The 22356-nt window shown below is 36.6% G+C and overlaps 1 protein-coding gene across 3 annotated transcripts; it reads left to right on the top strand.

Annotated features, from left to right (window-relative positions):
• The first annotated feature begins 3466 nt into the window (after positions 1-3466).
• On the top strand, positions 3467-21575 carry LOC121244884 (UDP-sugar pyrophosphorylase-like). 3 transcript variants are annotated; one of them, XM_041143117.1, is made up of 17 exons: positions 3467-3738; positions 3842-3946; positions 4549-4665; positions 10461-10601; positions 13002-13101; positions 14885-15012; positions 15345-15416; positions 15551-15615; positions 16145-16205; positions 16317-16434; positions 17112-17236; positions 18423-18499; positions 19059-19164; positions 19397-19456; positions 19636-19716; positions 20348-20587; positions 21084-21575. In XM_041143117.1, exons 1-17 carry the CDS (start codon positions 3619-3621, stop codon positions 21249-21251), a joined length of 1884 nt encoding a protein of 627 aa, XP_040999051.1. In that variant the 5' UTR covers positions 3467-3618; the 3' UTR covers positions 21252-21575. The 3 variants fall into 3 exon arrangements, with proteins under 3 accessions (XP_040999051.1, XP_040999050.1, XP_040999049.1); XM_041143116.1 differs by having other exon boundaries at positions 3472-3738; positions 13002-13119; XM_041143115.1 differs by having other exon boundaries at positions 3472-3738; positions 13002-13146.
• The last annotated feature ends 781 nt before the right edge of the window (positions 21576-22356 follow it).

Below are 22356 nucleotides of genomic sequence, written 5' to 3'. Positions count from 1 at the left end.
GTTTAAACTAATGGGAAGATGTAGATTTTATTATTTATTTTATATCTTAACACAGAGATGCAAACTTCACCTCCGAACAAGATAAGTTACTTGTTTCCGCGTGGTTGAATAGTAGCGTTGATGCAATCCAGGGAACGGACCAAAAACATGCTCAACTTTGGAAAAAAGTTAGTCAATACTTCAATGAGTATAAACAAAGTACAAATGAGCGGAGTGTTGGGTCCTTAATACATCGGTAGTTTTCCATTCAAAAGGCGACGAACAAATTTTGTGCTAAACTCGCATAGTTGAAGGGTTGAATCAAAGTGGCATGACTGAGCAAGACAATGTATAAGCATCCACTTTTTTTTATTATTTTCAGCACTTAATTATGATATTTATGCGTTATCTTTCCTTTATCTTTAATGGGTGGTTAATTATTTGATTTTATGCTTTCATTGGAAGTTTGACAAAGTTAAGACCATGTATCAATCGCTTAAGAAAACGTCCTTCAGTTCAAGCATTGTTGGCAACTATTGAAGGACTAGCTGAAATGGAATCAACATTGCACAAAGGACGGGATGAAGCGAAAGTCGACGATGTCCTCGAAATATTCCCGTACCTCAACAGTTGCACCTAATTCACTTATGGATTCAGTTGGTGGTACAGAGGCCGAGAATCTAGTGGAGAATGATGTCATCGAATTGGATAGGCCAATGTGAAAAGAAGTTGAGAAAGGAAAACATAAGGCCCAAGCCAGGGCATCAGATGAGCTTGTGGAGCTGAGCAAGCGTAAGTATACTCTCCTAGAGGAGTCACGTGCTCAGAAGAAAGAATTTTTTCAACTCAAGGCCGAGAAGATGGCATATGGTCGAGAAAGAGAGGGAAATAAAAGTAGACAAGAGGACGAGCAACTGAGGTTGGAGGCGGAGAAATTGGAATTTGCTTGGTGGGAGAGAAAGGAGCACATAATGTTGCTCGATGTGAGTATGTTGCCTGGAGTTTAGTGGGTATATTTCCAGCAACTTCAAATGGAGATATTGACGTGACGCAATACATCATATAATTGATCAAAACATTCTTTTTTGTAACTTATTTTTTTATTCAATATTCAGTATCTTTGTATTTTATGCTTAGCACATTAGTATAACTTGCTAGACTGTTATGACTGATGTTGATGGTTTTTTTGAAGGACTTTGGCACGTTTGTTGTATTTTATAATTTGTACGTTAGCAAGTAAATATTGAGAAGATAGAAAAACGTAGTCATTGAATTTGACTCTAACATGGATAGATGTTGCTTGATTACACATTGACATTACAAAATTTTAAAATATTACAGATAATGAAAATATTACAGTAACAATCAACATGTTCTTGAAGAAAACATGTTTTTTTGGAATGAAAATTATGGAAACAAGAATACATGGTCGCTACTAATATTAGAAAGACAAAAAATCCAACAGAACTTTCTCTTCTGTTGTTAGGAATAAATCTGCCATTGATGTTCAATTAAGTCTGCTTGTAGTTGATGATGTGCCGAGTTGTCTCTAATTTCATGATGGCGCTGAATGAAGTTGATAAATTCGTTTGTTGGATTGCGCGACAGTTCTGGAATATCATCATCAACTTGATCATACTCCATGTTCGGACCCTGACTGACTATCATCATGCTCGTCCTCAATGATCTTGTTATGTAGAATAGCACATGCTTTCATTATATTTGTTAGCTCATTGACTTTGAAAAATCAGAAAGGTCCACGAACGATTGCAAATCGTTGCTGAAGTACCCCGAAGGCACGCTCGACATCTTTTCTTGTGGATTCTTGTACTGCGGCAAAGTTTTCCTTCTTATTACCTTGGGGTGATGGAATCGTCTTCACAAACGTTGACCACTTGGGATAAATACCATCGGCAATGTAGTACCCCATAGTATAGTCATTGCCATTGATTGTATAATTGATTGGAGGAGTACGCCCTTGGATAAGTTTCGTGAAAATAAAAGATCTCTTTAACACATTAATATCGTTATGTGAACCGAGCATACAAAAAAATACATGCCATATCCAAAGATCATATGAAGCAACTGCTTCTAAAATAATAGTTGGTTCACGGATGTGGCCGAAGTACATACCTTTCCAGGCAGCGGGACAAATTTTTTCACTTCCAATGCATGCAATCAATGCTTCCCAACATTCCTGGAATTCCCCGTTGTTCACCAACCGCAAGCAATTGAGTAATATCATTCGCATTTAGAGACCATAAATATTCATCTAAAAAAATAGTGACGATTGTCTTACAGAATTTTTTGAGGCTCTCCATTGCGGTGCTTTCTCCAATACGTATGTATTCATCTATAAAATCTCCAGTAACAACATACGCCCGCATTCTAAGTTCTGTATTTATCTTTTGCATAGAAGATAAACCGAGTCTTCCGGTATTATTTCTTTTCTGGACGAAGTAGGGCTCGTAAGCCTCTACCTCATTTAGAATACGGAAAAATAGGGGACGACTCATCCGAAATCTCCTTCGAAATAGATTGGAGGGATATACTGGATTTTCTATGAAATAGTCGTGAAAAAGGCGCTCATGCCTTTGAATATGATCACACCGAGTAAACTTACGACGTTGGCGATTGCCACGATGTCTCAATGACTCTCCATCAGCCTCAACAAAACAACATCTAACTCATCATCAAGTGACGAGTATGTGAACAATTTGTGAAAGAAAGAACGAGTCATTTGATGAAGGGAGTTGGAGATGAGACTTGGGTATTTGAGAATGTGAATGCAAGCAGAAGACGTATTTATAGAGGAAAAAATTATCGTTACAGATAAGACTGAAAATGTTACCATTGGAGAAAAGATAAAAAAAGTTACCATTGAAGAAAAGATAAAAAAAGTTACCATTAGAGAAATGACAGAGCATGTTACCATTAGAGACAGGAATTCAAAATGTTAGCATTGTACTATTTTGCAAAATTTTTTTATTACTAATACGCGGGTAGGTATTACCGTTAGAGAAACTGAAAAAAATATTACCGTTATATGAAAATGAAAAAATGTTATTGTTAGACAAATGCAAATCAAATATTACTCAAGTATATACGGACAAAATCATATTAAAAGATACTATCGTGTTGGAAAATGCATATATTAAAAAAAATTATTATTTTTAATACCGATGTTGAATTGAAAAATAATATTGTATCTGAGAAAAAAAAAATTGTATAAGTATTTATAAAATGTAATATTTGAAAAGAAGAGAGTAATATAAAAGAGTTAGTGATTAAGAATAGAAATGGAAGTGAGAGAAAAAAGTAATAAAAAGAATAGAAGAATATTATTTTAATAGAATAGAGAATGAGATACAGACAATTTTTAGAAGATTTTTTGAATATAAGTAAAATTTAAGATAAAATTATAGAGAGGGGCTCTTTTACTTAAAATTTAGGAAAAATTTAGAGAAGTGGATGAGAAAGCTCTCAGATCCACACCCCACGCAACGCCTTCATTTTCTCTCTTTTTACGTTTACGTAGAAACTCCTCCTACTGCTACAACTTCCCATATTCATTTGAAACATCTTTCATCCTCTCTCTCTCTCTCTCTCTCTCTGCATTTGGATCCAAACCGAGCAGCTATGTCTTCCACTGCCATTGAATCCACTGCTGACACCCTCTCCAGGCTCGGCATCAACGCGGATTTCGCCTCTTCTGCTCCTAATTTGCACAAGAACCTCCAACTCCTCTCCTCTGGACAGGTCCGTATGCCACATTATGTATGGTTATCTGAATCTTTTGGAGTGTATTTTTCGTTATTTTTTTGGTTGGTTTTGATTTGATAATGGTGGTTGTGTAAGGCAGATTGAGCTGGCGAAGATGCTGTTGGAGATGGGGCAGAGTCATTTGTTTGAGCATTGGGCTGACCCCGGTGTCGATGACGAGGAAAAGAAAGGTTTTTTCGATCAGGTACCTGTGTTTTTTATTGCTTATGTCTTAGCATTTTGGATTCAATGGAGATTTCGGTTCTTTCCTGTAGGATTTGTTCGAAAACTATCGACTTTTTCCTTTTCTATCTGGTTAATAGTATGTGAATTCTTTTGGAATTGGTACTGACATTTTCGAGCGGAATCGGAGGAGTCCTGCTTTGAAATATCTTGTTCTGTTTCTTTATATCATAATTCATCTACATTTTAAAAGTATATTCCTCGAATCTGCGTAAAAGTGTGTTTAATAAGAGGAATACTGGGGAGTCAGAATTGGGTGGATTTTAACTATGGTATGGATAAAAGGAATATGTTGCGTTTGAGAGTAAGAACTTGGAACACTTAGGTAGAATGGAAGGCTGGGAAGATGCGTCGGCAATTTGATCTATAAACAGCAACGCCTAGTTCGTGAGTGAAGTGCGAACCTTCTTTTTCGTCCTTGAAAGGAGTTTCTATTGCAATCCATTCTTTTCTCCGTTAAGCTCTGTTATTGACTTTCTAGACTGATCTTTAACAATGGCCCTGATCAATTTTAAACTAAATTCGTGGCTTTCCATTCTTCTTCTAATTTCAATTTTATTACAGGTGGATCGGCTTAATTCAAGCTATCCTGGGGGTTTGGCATCTTATGTTAAATCTGCCAGACAACTCTTAGCAGATTCACAATCTGGAAAGAACCCTTTTGATGGCTTCACACCTTCAGTAAGTCAATATATGTTTTTTATACTATGACATAGGATTATCTTACATTTCACCAGGTCTTCAACATAAAAAGGCACAAATAACTGGCATTTATTCTCGTACACTAGTTTCTACATGACATAAATGCATCTTACTAATAGAAATATCATTTTTGACGTCTCAATAAACTGGAATTCTGTTACTTCAAATTCCACTTCAATGCATGAATTGCCACGCCTTGCACTCAGGCATATGTTTTGAGGCATTATTTTTACTTTTTGTTTCTGTCTATAAACCCTGTCCACCTTTGGCACTTGTGGTTTGAACTCACTTCTTAGACTTGAGGTCATTTGGGGATCACGATGAGTGACAAGATGCATTCAATTAGCTTGTGAGTATAACCATCATTAATTGATTTTTTTAGTAATTAAGATATAATAAAAACCGATCTAGAAAATCTTGGAAGCTAGAAATAGAAAAAGTGACACTGTTGTGGACCACTATCAAATGATACAGGGTGTTTTGAAAGAACTTCTTTAGGTCCATCACCGACTTCTCATAGTCTTCATAGCCACATGCATTTCTCTCCCCCCAAATAGACTACATTAAACAAGACAAGATCATTTTCCACAATAATGTGCACTGACTACTGAACTGTTCCTTCCAACATGCTAGGGTATCTACCACTCAGGAAGACATTACCCAATCTATCCCAAGTAGCCCAAAGATTGTCTTATATATAGTACTAGCTTCCGTGCAATGAGATAAAAGTTGATCTATTGTTTCCGCCATCCATTTACACATACACCACCAATCATCAATTTCTACAACTTGACACTTTCTCACGTTATTCAAGGTAAGAATCCTCCCTAAAACAATTGCTTCAAAACATTTTTCTCTCAGGGGTGCCTTATTTTGCCCAATAATCATCCTAGGAAAATAAGAGCAATCAGGAGCTAATGACATGTTGTAGAAAGCCTTTACTTCATTTACTTCAAACACTCCTTACTTTGTGGGACCCAAAAAATGGATATTTTGGTTGCTCCTAGATCATTGCACATTTCTTAGAGCACTTGTGTCTTTGCCAAACAATTTGATATACTGGTCAGCTTTTCTCAGTTAAATAGCTTTTGGGTTTCCCTGACAGCCCCTTGGAATATATGGGAACTTAATCTTGGCCGTGACTCTACACTGTCTCCTCTCTCTCTAATCATTTGCTTGCTTTGATAATTGCACCCTCACTTGTAGTGCCCGTCGGCTTTGAGTTTTTTCATTGTGAAACAAGCATTTTGCAATCTACCCACTAAACTACTAGAAGGATGCAATGTGCACCCTTAGATAATGTATAACCATTAGGATGGATAAAAAACGAAGGTTATGTGGCACAACTGCTCGTAGCTTACTTGAGAGTGCTCATTGCAAAATTTCAATTAGTTTTTCAGGTATGAACACCCAAAGAGAAAAGCTACAACCGAACCCCTAATGTTTCGGTTGTTTTGGGAGTACATTTGTAACATTTCTACTTTTTATAGTTGAAGTTCACCTTGGAATAAGAGTGGTAGTTCAGGGTGCAAAGTGTAATTACCCTTGAAAACTATTTTTTGATGTTTGTCAAAATCAAGAGTCAGTTATGCAGACCCGTTTGGTTTCACAGATGATTTCAACCCATCTTATCCCATCCTATCTCATTTCATCTCAATATCCAAACATCATTCAATCAATTTCAAATTTTTAAATTTTTAAATTTTCATCTAATCATTACAACTTTCCCAAACTTCCAAAAAAAAACATAAAAAACAATTCTAACCTTTTCAAATCCCAAAAAAAAAAAAAATTATATTTTAACAATATTTTAATTTTATAATATTTTTTTTTTCAATTTTTTCTCACTCTTTTCCCAAAACCCCATAAAACATCTTAACTCAAACCATTTCACTACTATTCACAAACTATCTCCCTACTATCTATAGATTTCTCATCTCATCTTGTTGTGCTATGTGCGACAGTTATGAACAGTACGTAAAAAAGAGAAAGCAAGAAAACACATAGATTTAACGTGGTTCGGCAGTATGCCTACATCCACAGGAGTGAGGGCTGAATTTTCACTAACTGTCAAAAGTAGGGTTACATCATATGTATTTATACTAACCCTAGCCATACAGAGGTATTAGAAAATTCCAATAATACCCCTGTACCGCTGGGTATGCTACGCTCCTCTCACTCCACTCCGTTTCACTCCCGGCATCAGCCTGCTTTCTCCGTATACGTGTTCCACTCGATATGAGCCACATACTACAACAATTTCCACCTTGGCAAATATCCACGCCTTAGGAGAAAGAAGAAAACATAACCTGGAACTCCACCTGGGACAATAGGTTGGGATGTCTCCCATCTAGCATCTGGAGACATTAATCAAGTCCAAGCAATGCTTGAACTTATCTATGGTAACAGGCTTTGTCAACATGTCTACTGCATTCTCAGAAGTGTGAACTTTCTCAAGCAATAGTTTACCAGAAGAAACCAATTCCCTGATCCTGTGAAACCTTACATCTATGTGCTTGGTCCTCGCATGACACACCTGGTTCTTTGCCAAATAAATAGCACTGTGACTATCAAAATGCAATTGAACTCCACCTTGCTGAATACCCAGTTCCTTGACCAACCCTGGCCAAAAGGCTTCCTTAGCAGCCTTAGCCACTGCCATATACTCTGACTCAGTAGTAGATAGTGCAACTAGAGACTGAACCATGGATCTCCAACAAATAGGCCCCCCCACAAGAGTGAATACATAACATTTGGTAGACCTCCTGTCATCCAAGTCCCTTGCATAGTCTGCATCCACATATCCCACAACTGAAGGATCTTGTTTGCTAAACATGATGCCATAGTCTGTAGTACCCCTCAAGTATTTGAAGATCCACTTGACTGCATCCCAATGCAGTCGTCTCGGATTTGATAGAAACTTGCTCACCACACTAATAGCTTGTGCCAAATTTGGTCTTGTACAAACCATAGCATACATCAAGCACCCCACTGCATTGGCATATGGAACCTTTGACATGTCTTGCACTTCATCATCTATCTTCGGGCACTGAGCGGTAGACAATCTAAAATGATTCGCCAAAGGTGTACTCACTGGTTTTGCATTATCCATGCTGAACCTCTCCAACACTCTCTCAACATAGTTACGCTGAGATAACCATAATCTCCTGGAAGCTCTGTCCCTGCGAATCTCCATCCCAAGAATCTTCTTGGCCTTTCCCAAATCCTTTATGTCAAATTCTCTGCTCAACAAAGTTTTCAACTTGTTGACCTCACTCATACTCTTCGTAGCAATCAACATATCATCCACATAAAGTAACAGAAAAATAAATGAATCATCATCTAGGCTTTTTACACAAACACAACAATCATACTCACATCTCCTGTAGCTAATCCGGATCATGCAGGAGTCAAATTGCTTGTACCACTGCCTTGGAGACTGCTTCAGCCCATAAAGTGATTTCCTCAATTTACAGACCAAGTGTTCTTGTCCAGGTTGACTGAACCCTTTTGGCTGTACCATGTAAATCTGATCCTCCAAGTCACCATGAAGAAAAGGCTGTCTTTACATCATCTGCTCCAACTGCATATCAAAATGTGCTACCAAACCCAACACTACCCTAATGGAAGTGTGTCTGACCACAGGGGAAAAGATCTCATCAGTTAACCCTTTCCTCTGTGAGTAACCCTTTGCTACTAAACGAGCCTTGAACTTTTCACCATCTTTTTCTGATACTGCTTCTTTCTTCTTATACACCCATTTGCATCCTTATCACTCTCTTCCCCTCTGGAAATTCCACCAACTCCCATGTCTGGTTCTTATGTAGGGACTTCATTTCCTTCACCATAGCACCCATCCATCTACTTTTCTCTTGGCTGTCTGAAAAGTAGTAGGATCCCCGCTACTAGTAATGAGTGCATAAGAAACCAAATCTTCAAAACCATGCCTGGTAGGTGGCCTGATAGTGCGTTTGGGCCTGTTTGTAGCTATACTGTGATGCTGCTGATCCTCTGAGCTAGAACTCCCTGCATTCTGAGCATTGCCTTCTCTATCATGGGTCTCTAGCTCCACCTGCACCACATGCTCATTGTTGCTGCAATTTTTTGGCACCTGTTTCTTTTCTTCCTGAGTACGCTGCAACATGGCTTTCTCATCAAAAACCACATCTCTACTGATCACCACCTTGTTTGCCTTCGGATCCTAGAGCTTGAAGCCTTTCACCCCTTTCTGATACCCCAAAAAAATACACTGTCTAGACTTCGTATCAAGCTTCGATCTCTCCTCACTAGAAACATGCACATAGGCTGGAGATCCAAACACTCTCAAACCAGAGTAGTCTACCGCGCTGCCTATCCATACCTCCTTTGCTACTTTCCCATCTAGTGCTGCCCTAGGTGACCTGTTAATCAAGAAACATGCCATATTCACTGCTTTTGCCTAGAAGTTCTTTGCAAGCCCTGCATTCAACCTGAGACATCGAGCTCTTTCAGCTATTGTTCTATTCATCCTTTCCGCTACACCGTTCTGTTGTGGTGTCTTGCGTACTGTGAAGTGTCTCTTAATCCCATGCTGCTCACACAACTTCGTGAACTTTGAATCTGTGTACTCAGTACCATTGTCTGACCTAAGGCATTTGATCTTCCTCCGTATCTGGTTTTCTACTTCAGCTTTCCTCAACTTGAACTTGGCAAATGTTTCTGACTTTTGCCGCATGAAGTACACCCAAACCTTTCGTGAATAGTCATCAATAAAACTCACGAAATACATATGTCCTCCCCGTGATGCTACCCTTACTGGTCCCCAAACATCTGTATGAACATAGTCAAGAATCCCCTCTGTCTTGTGTGTGGCTGTCTTGAACTGCACCTTATTCTGTTTTCCAAGAACACAATACCTGCAGCAATCAAGCTTGCATGTTTTGACACCCTTCAATAGATTTTTCTTATGAAGCTCCATCATCCTACGCTCACCCATATGACCTAACTGCATATGCCACAAGATTGTACTATTTGACTCAGACTCTGCGGCTGCAACTCCACCTACAACTGTGGTACCTAGCAGTCTATAAATATTTCCTGCTAGTTTCTGCCCTTCATCACTGCATGACACCTCTACTCACCTTCATTTCTCCACTTGCAGACTTGTAACTAAACCCATTACAGTCTAAAGTGCCCAATGAAATCAGATTCTTCCTTAAATCCGGTATATGTCTAACATCACACAACATTCTAACAACACCATCAAACATTTTAATTTTGATATTCCCTATTCCAACAACTTTGCATGAAGCATTGTTACCCATCAGAACAGAACCAGAATTTACTAACCTGTAAGTGTTAAACCAATCTTTATTGGGTGTCATGTGATAAGAGCATGCCGAATCCAGTATCCAAGAATCTGTGAGATGATCTGAACTGGATGAAATAGAACTCCACTCCACAACTCCAGTATCCACGAATCCACAACTCCACTCCGCTTCACTCCCGGCATCAGCCTGCTTTCTCTGTATACGTGTTCCACTCGATATGAGCCACATACTACAACACGTCTGCGTAACCAAACGAGGCTTATAGTTATTATTTCTGACTTAACTTACTCAACAATGAAGAATGTAATTACTTTGAGTATATAAAGTAATCCTGTTCATATGTATGGCTTCTGTTTGATGGGGACATTACCTTGCATCCTCAATCTTGACCACTTCATCCATTCATGTTCTCTTTTTCAACAGAACAATAAATCTTGAATAATGCATGAGAAAATAATTTTTCAGGTTCCAAAAGGTGAGGTTTTGACTTTTGGTGATGAAGACTTTATCAATTTTGAGGAGGCAGGGATCAGAGAAGCCCAAAAGGCTGCATTCGTCCTTGTTGCAGGAGGGCTTGGGGAACGTTTGGGATACAATGGAATAAAGGTAACTATTCCTTGATTATATATGAACTTAGTTTTTTTGGTGGATCATAAGGTTCTAATATTTCATCAATCTAGACAACCAACGTATTCTATAAAAATTTTCCTTGACCATCAATTGCCTTTCTTTGAGCTTGAATTGTCTTCTTTTTAACATATTTTATTTGTAATGTATCCAATCGTTATCTCTCACTAATAATCCATTGATCTGTATTTTATTATGTCTTGTTATATTTCCAGATTTTCTTCCATTCTAGCCCCAATTTCCAGCAATTTAAAATTCTTATAAATGTGTTTGTTTCTCATTGGTATGCACGTTTCTTGACACAATACTCCCTTGAAATCAGTCAAGGCTGGCATGTTGTGACCTTTATTTATATTCAAATTTTGTTGCTTGTATGTCTGTTTGTGTAATCTATCCCATTGCTGGATTAGTAGACACATGTGACCTTAAAAAGAAATTTGGATCTCATAGTTAATATGACAAACATTTATTGTGATCAATATATATATATATTTTATAATTAATAAGAGATTTATTACCAAGAATAGGCATAGCCCAAGTACACAGGAGTTATAGAGGAAATACCTACATACACTAACTAAAGAAGACAGAAAAGACTAAAGTAAATCCAGAAATTCTTCACCATTCATTACAATAGCCTTAGCCCACAAACATAAAGTATTAAAGAAAAATTCCCTAATTTCTCCCATTGAATGCTTTCTATCTTCAAAGCACCTCCCATTCCTCTTCAGCCATAAACACCACATCAAGCACAAAGGAATCATTTTCCAAATGGCAGCAATATGTTGTCTCCCCTCTACACCTCTCCAACAAGCAATTGGATCCACCACCTGCTTAGGCACCACCCAAGCTATACCCATTCTACCAAAAATTTCGTTCCACAAAATCTTAGCCACCTCATAATGAAGAAACAAGTGGTTTCCTGATTCACCATCTTTCTTGCACATGGAACACTAATATATGACGCAAAGTTCACGCTTACATAAATTTTCCGTGGTCAAAATTTTATCAAGAGACACCAGCCAACAGTAGAAAGCCACCTTGCTAGGCACCTTAACTTTCCAACTACTTTTCTAGGGGTAGTCACAAACACCTTGACAGGCGAACGTCTTGTAATAGCAATGAACCGAAAATCTGAAATTTTTTGCATGAATCCACAACAAGCTATCCTCCCTACCTTGAACAATCTTCAACTCATATAATCTACCAAAAAAACCTGAGATTAAATTTACTTCCCAGTCATGCACATTTCTCACAAAATCAACATTCCATTGACGACTATCATTCAAAAAAGAAAAGTGATCAGCCACTGCTGCATCTTGGTGCCTTGCGATCCTAAAGAGTGAAGGGAAGACATTCTTGAGTGCTGAATCGCCACACCCAATTTCAAGCCAAAAATGTATCTTTGATCCATCCCCCACCTTAAATTTGACATGATTATCAAACTCCCCCCAACCCATTTGAATGGACTTCCAGAATCCCACCCCATATGCTCCTCTTACTTCATTAGAACACCAAGTCCCCCACATTCTCCCGTATTTAACATCTATCACATTTTTCCATAATGCATCCCTCTCTATATGATACCTCCATAACCATTTCCCAAAAAGAGCTTTGTTACAAAGCCTCAAATTTTGCACTCCTAAACCTCCACTAGAAACCGGTTGACATACCTTATCCCAACTCACCAAGTGAAACTTCCTTTCCTCCCCTTTACCCGCCCACAAGAAATTCTTAAAAATATTTTCAATTTTAATTGCTACCCCAGCTGGCAAAGGGAAGAGAGAGAGGAAATATGTAGGAAGATTAGACAACTGATTCTACCCCCTTTAGACAAATATAGCTTTTTCCAACTGGCGAACCTCCTCTCAATCTTCTCTATCACCCCATCCCACATCATAACAGATTTGTGAGGAACACCCAAGGGAAGACCAAGATATCTCAATGGAAACGCAGATATCTTACACTCCAAAATATTAGCCAAATCTGAAATATTCGAAATGAAGTCCACCTGAACAATTTCAGACTTGGCTAAATTAATTCTATGGCCTGAAACAACTTCAAAACATAACAAAAGAGCTCTCAAAGACCGAAGATGTTCTTGATTGGCCTCACTAAAATGAAAGTGTCGTCGGCAAAAAGGAGATGTTAGACTTTTAAGCTACTCCAAGACTCATTGCCCACCCCAAAACCGACAAGAAGCTTCCTTCCACCGCCGCTTCAATCATTCTGCTCATGGCATCCATGACAAGAACAAAAAGGAAAGGAGATAGTGGATCTCCTTGTCTCAATCCATGTGAACTATTAGCAGATCTCCGGATATTTATTGTGATCAATATTGGTGCCAATATCTTCGCCCACTGTCTTTCCAACTTGCAGGTGGCTCTTCCAGCAGAAACGGCCTCAGGGACATGTTTCTTACAGTATTACATTGAGTCTGTTCTGGCTCTTCAAGAAGCTAGCTGTAGACTCGTACAAGGTCTGTCATCTCCCAATGGTAATTGTGATGCAATATCAGGAGAATGTGAGTAGAATGTTATCTTGGTTATTTATTTTCAGTTTTTTGTGATTTTCTAAGGACTATTTGCTATTGATTCTATGTATACTTCACAGCAAAAATATCAGCAGAAAATTTAGGTATTGAGAGGACAAATTAACTCTGAAACTTGTGTTGATGTGCCATAAAACCATACTACACAAAAAATTTAAGGTGGCCACTGGGAAGAAAACAAGACATACTACCATCTCCTGGGATGCCTTCTAATGATCTTTAATATTTTCCTTTCTCTCCTAGAGTTTCTCTTTCAGATAATTCTGTTGAATGGATGGACTTAATAGCGGTGCAATGTATGATAAAGTTGGTTAAAACTTTGAGAAGTAGCTTCATACGGCAGACTCAAACGAACATTCAAATAGCAGTTGAAAATTTGAGGTTGCTTTTTGCTCCACAAAATGGTTCAGAGTAACCCAGATTTTTTATTAAAATATTCCACCCTCTGAATGTTGCCTAGATTTAGAGCATCCAAAGAAGCTACTTTTAGAAATTTTAGGATTAGAAAGTCATTTCTTTCAATAAAAGTGCTAATCCCTATTTGATCCAAAAGTTCTAATGGAAGAAAGATTGAATGAAGTATTTTTACCTCAGATTCCAATCTTTCTTCCGCTGTTTGGTTCATCTTTTGTATTTGCTGCGAAAAGATATGTGACATCTCCATATAATAAGGCACCAATTAGTTCCTCCGCCTCAGCGAGGGTGATTCAATAAAAACTCTTTTTTCAAAAAATAAGGCACCAATTGAATGATGCGTTTTTAAGGAATGATACTGCAAGAATTGCTAATCAGTTGATTGAAAGCCAGTTCGTTTAAATTAAGTAGAAAACATTTGGAAATGGGAACAAATATGATCCCCACTCCACTAGTTTTTCTGCCAAAACACTCATTTATGTCACTTGATACTGTCAAACATCCTATACCTCAAGAAACAAACTGAAGTTCCATTTGATTCTCATCCATATACCACAAAAACAAGGCTTATTATCTGAGTTATGGCCAGCGTAGGAGGATCCATATTTCCCCACCATTAGCTTCTTCAGTTTCTCCCAACTTTTAGCATCTCTCTTATTATGTATTATGTCAAGACAAACGCCATAGTTTGTCCCACCTTTTTCCTTGCTGATACCTAACTTCCTCTTATTTGCAAAGCTAGCAAATGCAAGAATGTTATCAGATACTGTAATCAACTCATGTAAGCTTAGTCCCAAAAAATTCTGCTGGGTTGCACGATATCTTTATCTACTACTTGGGGTGGCTACATCAATCCTTTATCAACAAATTTCAGTCAGCTGGATATATCTTTGTCTGCAACTCTGCCATTTTAAGCTCATATTTTTGTTGAATCAGAGCTTTCTTCATTATATCTATCCTAGTCTTAGTTGACTCTCTTGCCCCTTTCACTTGAATTAATTCAGTTTTTCTCAGTACATTGATTGATCTCCTTTGCACATGGCAAACCACCTTAAGTGACTCATTCTCACCTTTTCTTTAATAGGTTCTATCTCCAACTCTGAATAGATATCGTTATTTCTTATTTTCTCTTTCATGGCATTCCCACTCACCTATATTAATGTCTCATGTGATTGGTTATTGGGTTGGGTCTCACTTAGCCAATGAAGACTAGTAAATGAGGGCAATTATTATTTTAAACTACTTTATTTATTTTCATTTCTGTTTCAACTGACAATATTGCCTTTTATTTTTGTAGGTGGTTGTCAAACACGTATTCCTTTTGTTATAATGACATCAGATGACACACATGCACGCACCGTAGAGCTTTTAGAATCAAATTCATATTTTGGAATGGAACCTGCACAAGTAAAACTTCTAAAACAGGTATTTGACTCATTTTGATGTCTTGTGGGAGAAAGCTCATTATAGTTTTAGAATGGCTTCATAACCCCTGGGTGTTGGATCAAGTGGTAAGGGCCTTGGTGTTGGTGATATGCTCCCTCCAGGTCGAAGGTTCAAACCCTTGAGTGTAAACAATTTTTAAGGGTCATGGGACTGAGGGAATTTTCCCTTGAATTACCTGAGGTGCACTTGCGGGAAACTCCTTGCCTTGGGCTTGTGCATCCTTTGGATTAGTCGGGAATTTGATTCCCTGACACCCAGTGCCAAAGTTTTAGAATGGCTTTGTTGGGCACTAATTTCACCATTTAATACAGGAAAAGGTTGCATGCTTGGATGATAATGATGCCAGGCTTGCAGTTGAACACCGTAACAAATACAGAATTCAGGTAGCCATTGCATTTAGTATAACTTGATAAATTTGTTTAGCCTCAAATTAAAATATCTTGATGTCTCTGTAATCTCTTTAACCTTGGAACTTCATTGCACATGTGTTCACTTGACCCTTCTCTGTTTGTGTTAGACAAAACCTCATGGCCATGGTGATGTGCATGCACTGCTCTTTTCCAGTGGCCTTCTGAAAATATGGTAATTATTAAGAGTTCACCTAGTCTCAGGAAGTTCTTGTGCATGCTTATGGATTCATATCATGTTTCACTTTATAATTCTACTTCTGCCTTGGTCTGCTTGCTTGAATACAAATATAAGATCTATGCATGTGCTTTCACACGCATCTCATCCTGGCTGATGCACTTAAAAAAACCCTTTGGAATTCTAACCAATAGAAAGCAACTGCATAATAGTGAAACTATAGCTAGTCGCTGTTCTATATGTGAAAAATCAAAACATCAATTTGAGCCTCAAAATATCTGTTTATTCAAATTAGAATTTAGCTACTATTTCAAGTAACATTAATAGGTTGTTAATATTTTTTTTCAACATTGACAGTAACTTCGTCCTAAACTTTTCTCTTTTTTTGAAGTTTAACAGCCTAAATTAGCTTTTGAAATTCATAGTACTGGATAAAATCTTAATGTCCCATGATATGCTTCTTTATCAAGTTTGGCTTGGCAAAGTGCACTTCCATGATTTTACTATTGCTTCATGACTATTTCAGGCATGATGCTGGTTTGAGATGGGTTCTGTTTTTCCAAGATACAAATGGGCTTCTGTTCAAGGTTTGTTGCTTCAATGTTTCATTTTTTTGTCTATATAATTCTTATTATTCTTCAGGTCATGATTGATTTCAAAATCAATGTGCTCAACATTGTTTACTTGTTTGAATGTAGGCAATTCCAGCATCTTTGGGTGTAAGTTCTACCAGACAATACCATGTTAACTCTCTTGCTGTGCCACGCAGAGCAAAAGAAGCTATTGGAGGAATCACAAAACTTACTCATGCTGATGGTATTTTGCTATTGTATTGAACACATATTTTGATTGTTTGTAGTTCATAATTATAGACTTGCATCATGGTTGTCTTCACCTGTAAGTTTGTTGGATGAAACGTTTGTGTGAGGCGTGTACTATTATGTTTATTCTGTTGACAGATGAACACTAATTTAGAATTTTCCCAATGCTACTGAAAATCAAGTGCTATTGAGTTGTAATCACTATGCATGTGGCATCTTCACGCTTGTCAATTGAAAATCACATCAATAATTCATTTATCACCAAGATCAAGTCCAGTGTAGGTCAATGGAAATTTTGTTTCCATGGTCTGATGATGTTTACCTGATCTTCATAATGTTGCTTGTGGATGCTGGTCTCTTGCTGACAAGAACTTTGTTTTCCATGTATAAGTAACAAAACTAATGCCATTGAGCCATTAATAACAAGAAAGGAAATTCAGATTTTACATCTTAAATGTGTGTTTGTGTAAACATTACCATTAGGATAAATTGCTCTGTCATGGCACTTCGTATGTTATCGTTTTAAGGATGTGCAGATTTATTCTTAAAATTTTTTATTTATATCTTTGTGTACAACATGTTATTTTACATGTGAAATTTATTGTGGTTTGTCCTGTAGGATATCGTTCAAATATGGTCTTAATCAGTCATTTACAATTTAAATTGCTTCAGGGAGGACTATGGTGATCAATGTGGAATACAATCAGCTTGATCCTCTGCTTAGAGCAACTGGACAAGTTGATGGAGATGTTAATGACGAGACTGGCTTTTCTCCTTTCCCAGGAAATATAAACCAAGTAAGCTCCTGTAACAAACTCATCATCTCCACCATCAAATAAGATGTCTATCCCCCTTTAATAGTCCTCTCAAGTTTCTGGTTTTACTTTAAAGGATTGTCATCCCAAAATTTAAACTGAGCACTGCTAGGTATACTGTAAAATTCACTTGATCTTTTCAGCTGCTGATGAAAATATCAATTAATTTTCTAATTTTTCCTACCTCATCATCAGGCAGGGGAAGGGTGTGGGATATATCCTCTAAAGTACCTCCATAGAAAATGGCTAACATTGTCATATTCATAAATTTGGTTACACGAACATCATAATTTAGAACTAGCATTGAATATGGGACAGATGAGTAGTCTCTCGTTAATCCCTTTTTTCCATCTCTCTCCCCTTTCTCAGTGTGGATGTTTAAAGATTTTAGGGTTGTACTACCACTGATACTGGACTTTATGTCAGCTGATGTGTGCTTGATTATGAGTATTTGTACTTATTAGGCTTCTCCATGCACTAGCTTAAGCTTTTTGGGTCGTTTACTTTAACAAGGTATCAAAGCTTGGGTTTTTGTTTAATCTTGGAATTGGCATGTCAGACCTATTTGTCTATGTTTTAATCAAGTAATTGAGCCCATTTGTTTTTGTTTCAGTTGGTTCATTGAGCCCTTTTTTTGAGGTTTTGCTTTCATCCTTCCCTTTTTCTACTGAAAAATAAATTGTCGATGATCAGTCACAACAGCAAAAATTCGCAGTTAGATCTTGCAAAACTAAGTTATACATTTTTTCAAGCATTCTTCTTACGGCCAGATCCAATCTTCTTGTACCTAAAGAAAGGGGAAAGATTTCCAAATTTTTTTGGGTATATTATCCCCTATTTGGTTCTTCACATGTGCAGTTTGTTGGCTTGTTTCTTACTTAACCAAAAAAAAAAGAAGGTTTGTTGGCTTGTTTCTGGAATTGTAAGGAATCTGCATCAGTTGGATTTATGTTTTGTCATGATTTATTGATGAACTACCAATCCTAACAACATCTTTCTTTCTTTTCTAATGGATATTTCATGATAAACTTCCGGGACCATCAAATTTACATAAAGTTATTTTAATTCTTGATTTTGTTTTCATTTGATTGAGGTTTTGATATGTTGCACATTCTATTTGACGGAACATTTATATGCTTAGGCTTGATTAGTATGTTATTTTCCCCAGTTAATTTTGGAACTTGGTCCGTACATTGAGGAGCTTACTAAAACAGGAGGTGCTATAAAGGAGTTTGTTAACCCAAAGTAAACATTCTCTATTTACTTTTAAATTTTGGTTAGAAATTCTAAATTACCTGCTTGGTGAGGCTACTATTTGCTTAATTCCTTACAGTAATCAAGTTTTTCACAAAAAACAAAAAGTTGTTATTTTTTTTTTCCCTTTGAATTGTTGCTTTAGTTGTGAATTGTTTCCGTCCTATACATTATATAGCCTGCCAATAGAAAAATGCGCGCTTTTGAATTTTTATTAAATTGGTAGTGACAATAATTCATCTCATTGATGTACATAGAATAGTCACATCTTACATTATTCTACGCTATAAAATTTTGATTTGTTGGTTATGATCTTCTAGCAATTGAGAAATGTCATTGTTTCTTGAATCATTTTGCTCATTAAATGTTGGGAATCAGACCATTATAGCTTAGTCAGACATAGATAGAAATTAGTTGGAAAAACTGTTGAAGAATCCACAGCACGCTTCCAATCTATGTGAATGTTCAGCCATATATTTGATGTTGCAAATTTGAGATAGCTCTGCATTTTGCCTTACCATGTCATCCATTCTATCCAATCTTACTCCAGATACAAAGATGCTAGCAAGACTTCATTTAAATCCGCAACACGACTAGAGTGTATGATGCAAGACTATCCAAAAACTTTGCCTCCATCAGCAAGGGTCGGATTTACGGTAATTTATGCTTTCCCGAGTGAGGAAATGGATTTTTAGCATGTTTAAAGCCGCTCAAAATCTGATTCTCTATTCCTTAAGCATGAGTCATAGATGTCTAGAGGGATTTGGTATTTGTAATGCTATTATAAAATAACTCTTTATTTATTAATTTATTGTTGTGGTGTATTCTATCAAGGTATTTGTATCATTGTTGCCCTGGTCAACTAAATACCTGTACTATGATGAATAGGTGATGGATGCATGGCTTGCTTATGCACCTGTGAAGAACAACCCTGAGGATGCTTCTAAGGTAAGAATATCATCACAACCCTTTTGGTTGTTCCTTGGAGTAACATGAATTTTATTCTGGAGGGTTCTCAAGAAATAATGATTTTTTTTTTTACTAATTTTTTTTATCAGAGGCAGACAAGTTAGTCGTTTGATGTGGTTTCATTTAATTTGTAATTATTTGCTTGAATTTAATTGAAGGTACCAAAAGGAAATCCATATCATAGTGCAACTTCTGGAGAAATGGCCATCTATCGTGCAAACAGCCTTATTCTTAGAAAGGTAATTAATATTTTAATTTTAGAGAATTTTTTTAGCATTATGAGTTGTGATGGTGACTGAGATTGATACATTAGACTGGAAGGGTTGAAAGAATCTGTGCACTTCAAAAGCGACCTCTTCCCCATGAATTCCACCTCAATACCAGGAGTTGTCAGTGTCATGCCAACTGGCATACATGTTCATTGTATACCAGATATGGCCATATTTTCATCCAACCTTTACACTCCTGTCAGCTCATTAATACATGCCATCTTCTTTAACGGCATGTTTGGTGCTCCCTAATATAACCAATGGCTAAGGCCAAAAGTTATATAATTATTGACTAGGTAATAGGACATCCAATTTGTACTTGGAACAACGAAATAATAAGAAAACTTCACCAGTTGGACCAGTGACCTGGAGGATTCAGTGGGGTTTGTTTTGGTATCCTGAAACCTGTTCATTGCCTTGAGTTTATTTACTTGGCTAAAGTAGCATTCTGATGGAGAATGATGTAGAGTCAAATATCAGATTAGATATGGTAACAGTTCAAAGATCACACAGGATAGAAATAGGTAAAATTTGTAGGAAATAAGAACTATCCTAGCCTTACTGGTGAGTTTCTCTATGATTCCCTTTCTCTTTCTGCTAGGCTGGTGTCCAAGTTGCCAATCCGGTACAACAGGTGTTTAATGGGCAAGAGGTAGAAGTCTGGCCTAGAATCACATGGAAGCCCAAATGGGGCCCGACTTTTGCAGAAATCAAAAGGAAGGTTTGTGGAAATTGCATTATTTCTCAGAGTTCTACTATGGTTATCAAGGGCCGCAATGTCTTTCTTGAGGATCTCTCTTTGGATGGAGCTCTTCTCATCAATGCTGTTGAAGATGCAGGGGTAAGCCAAGAGAAGCTGATAGCAAACATTGATTTGAAAAATGCAAATAGACACAGCTTGCCGATGTGGCAAAATTTAATGTGTTCTTCGTTTTCCTTTTCATCAAGGATATCAAAATAGATGCTATTTTCTTTACCATGTCAATATAAATGATTTTCCTTTAGTGTAGAAAATATCACCTGGTTAGTTCTAAATTTCGGAATTCCACATATATTTAAGATATACTTTCTCTGACTCACATGACACCTTCTCTGACCCATATTTGTTCTTAGATATACTTTTTTATTTTTTCAAAACCTAAGAAACTATTTGCATATCCTTTCATAACCATTTACTTTCTATTTATCTCATGTTTTCTGAAAATGGAGTCTTTTTCTTGTTATTTAAATGAACTTTTATTTTGTTGACAATGTCAATCTTTTGGTGTGTTTGGAAATGAATACCAGTTTAGCCTGGCATTATGTATGTTTTGAATGACAAAATCCTTTTTAAACAGGTAAAAGTGCGAGGTTCAGTGCAGAACAAAGGTTGGATCCTCGAAAATATCGATTATAAAGATGCTTCGGTGCCTGAGCAACTAAGAATCAGGGGTTTCAGAATAAACAAAGTAGAGCAGCTTGAGAAGAATTACTCAGAACCTGGCAAGTTCAGCTTGGAGCCTTGAGAGTGAGCTTATCCAGAGAGTTTTATCATATCACTTCTGAAGCCAGAAATAGAACTGTGTTTTGTTTTATGAATTATGATTCTTATGTATCTCATCCAATTGATCTAGTTCTAACAAAGATTAGATCCAAGCCACACCCTTTCATAACAAAGTAAGGATGTTGAATCTGTTGCATAGATTTTGTTACCCCTGGTATATCAATAAAAGTTCTTTGCCTAGTTTTATGAACACTTTTATTTATATTGTGAGAGCCAGATGCTATGTCAAAGTCTCTCACCTCATGTAAATTGGCATTTGTGCAGAAAGTTCATGTTTCATTTGTAAGAGTGATTGAATTGGTTTCTTCGTTAGAATTTTAATTTGTTAGTTATCTGTTGGGATCTAATAAAGATTTGATGTGTCACATGTATAAAAAAAACAAAAATATGGTGTAAAAAGCATTACAAAAATAAATGTGTTTTAAATAGACAGATAGATAAAAAAAACCCTGAAAATAAAAAATAAATAACTTAAAAAATAAAAAAGTAAGAGAGGAAACACAAAAAATTGTAAAACATAGTTTTATTAAATTAAAAAGAAAGGCTAAAGGTACAAAGAGATCTTACAAAAACAAATCTACAAACTAACATGACTTTGTAGGATATGTTGTATCTATTTTATAATAAAAGTAGTTTTACAGTTTAATGTATTATATTAAGTCACGCTAGTTTATGAGTTTACTTTTGTGGAATCTTTTTGTGATTAAAATATTTATCATTTTATATTAACATTTTCTAATTTAACAATGTAATTGTTTTTTTTTTTGTTATATTTAGATTAATTAGTGTAATGACTTTTAGATTTAACAAAGTAAATTTTTTTATATATGCATAACTTTATATAATCATGCTATCTAATTACCTGGACCTCACATATCATTTTTGTTTTCTATATATCTGGATTTTTATCAAGGATATATGTGTTAAAATTTTGACAAGAGGGGTAGATTCTATTTTTATTTTTTTATGATTTGAGGATCATGATTGTAAAAAATTGATAGTTTTAAAAATGATTTAATTTTTAAGTCAGGTGGTAAGAAAATTGATTTTTGTAGTACTAGCATGCT

Source organism: Juglans microcarpa x Juglans regia, chromosome 8S (genome assembly GCF_004785595.1).
Source record: "Juglans microcarpa x Juglans regia isolate MS1-56 chromosome 8S, Jm3101_v1.0, whole genome shotgun sequence".
Lineage (NCBI taxonomy): Eukaryota > Viridiplantae > Streptophyta > Magnoliopsida > Fagales > Juglandaceae > Juglans > Juglans microcarpa x Juglans regia.
Note: the sequence above shows the minus strand (reverse complement) of the source record. Positions and strands in the feature narration are given on the sequence as shown.

Excerpts from the sequence above, each read along its gene's own strand:
- LOC121244884 (XM_041143115.1), top strand. The coding sequence starts at position 3,619 with ATGTCTTCCACTGCCATTGAATCCACTGCTGACACCCTCTCCAGGCTC. Across the intron at positions 3,739-3,841 it reads AACTCCTCTCCTCTGGACAG|ATTGAGCTGGCGAAGATGCT; the intron begins GTCCGTATGCCA and ends TGTGTAAGGCAG. Across the intron at positions 20,588-21,083 it reads ATGCTGTTGAAGATGCAGGG|GTAAAAGTGCGAGGTTCAGT; the intron begins GTAAGCCAAGAG and ends CTTTTTAAACAG.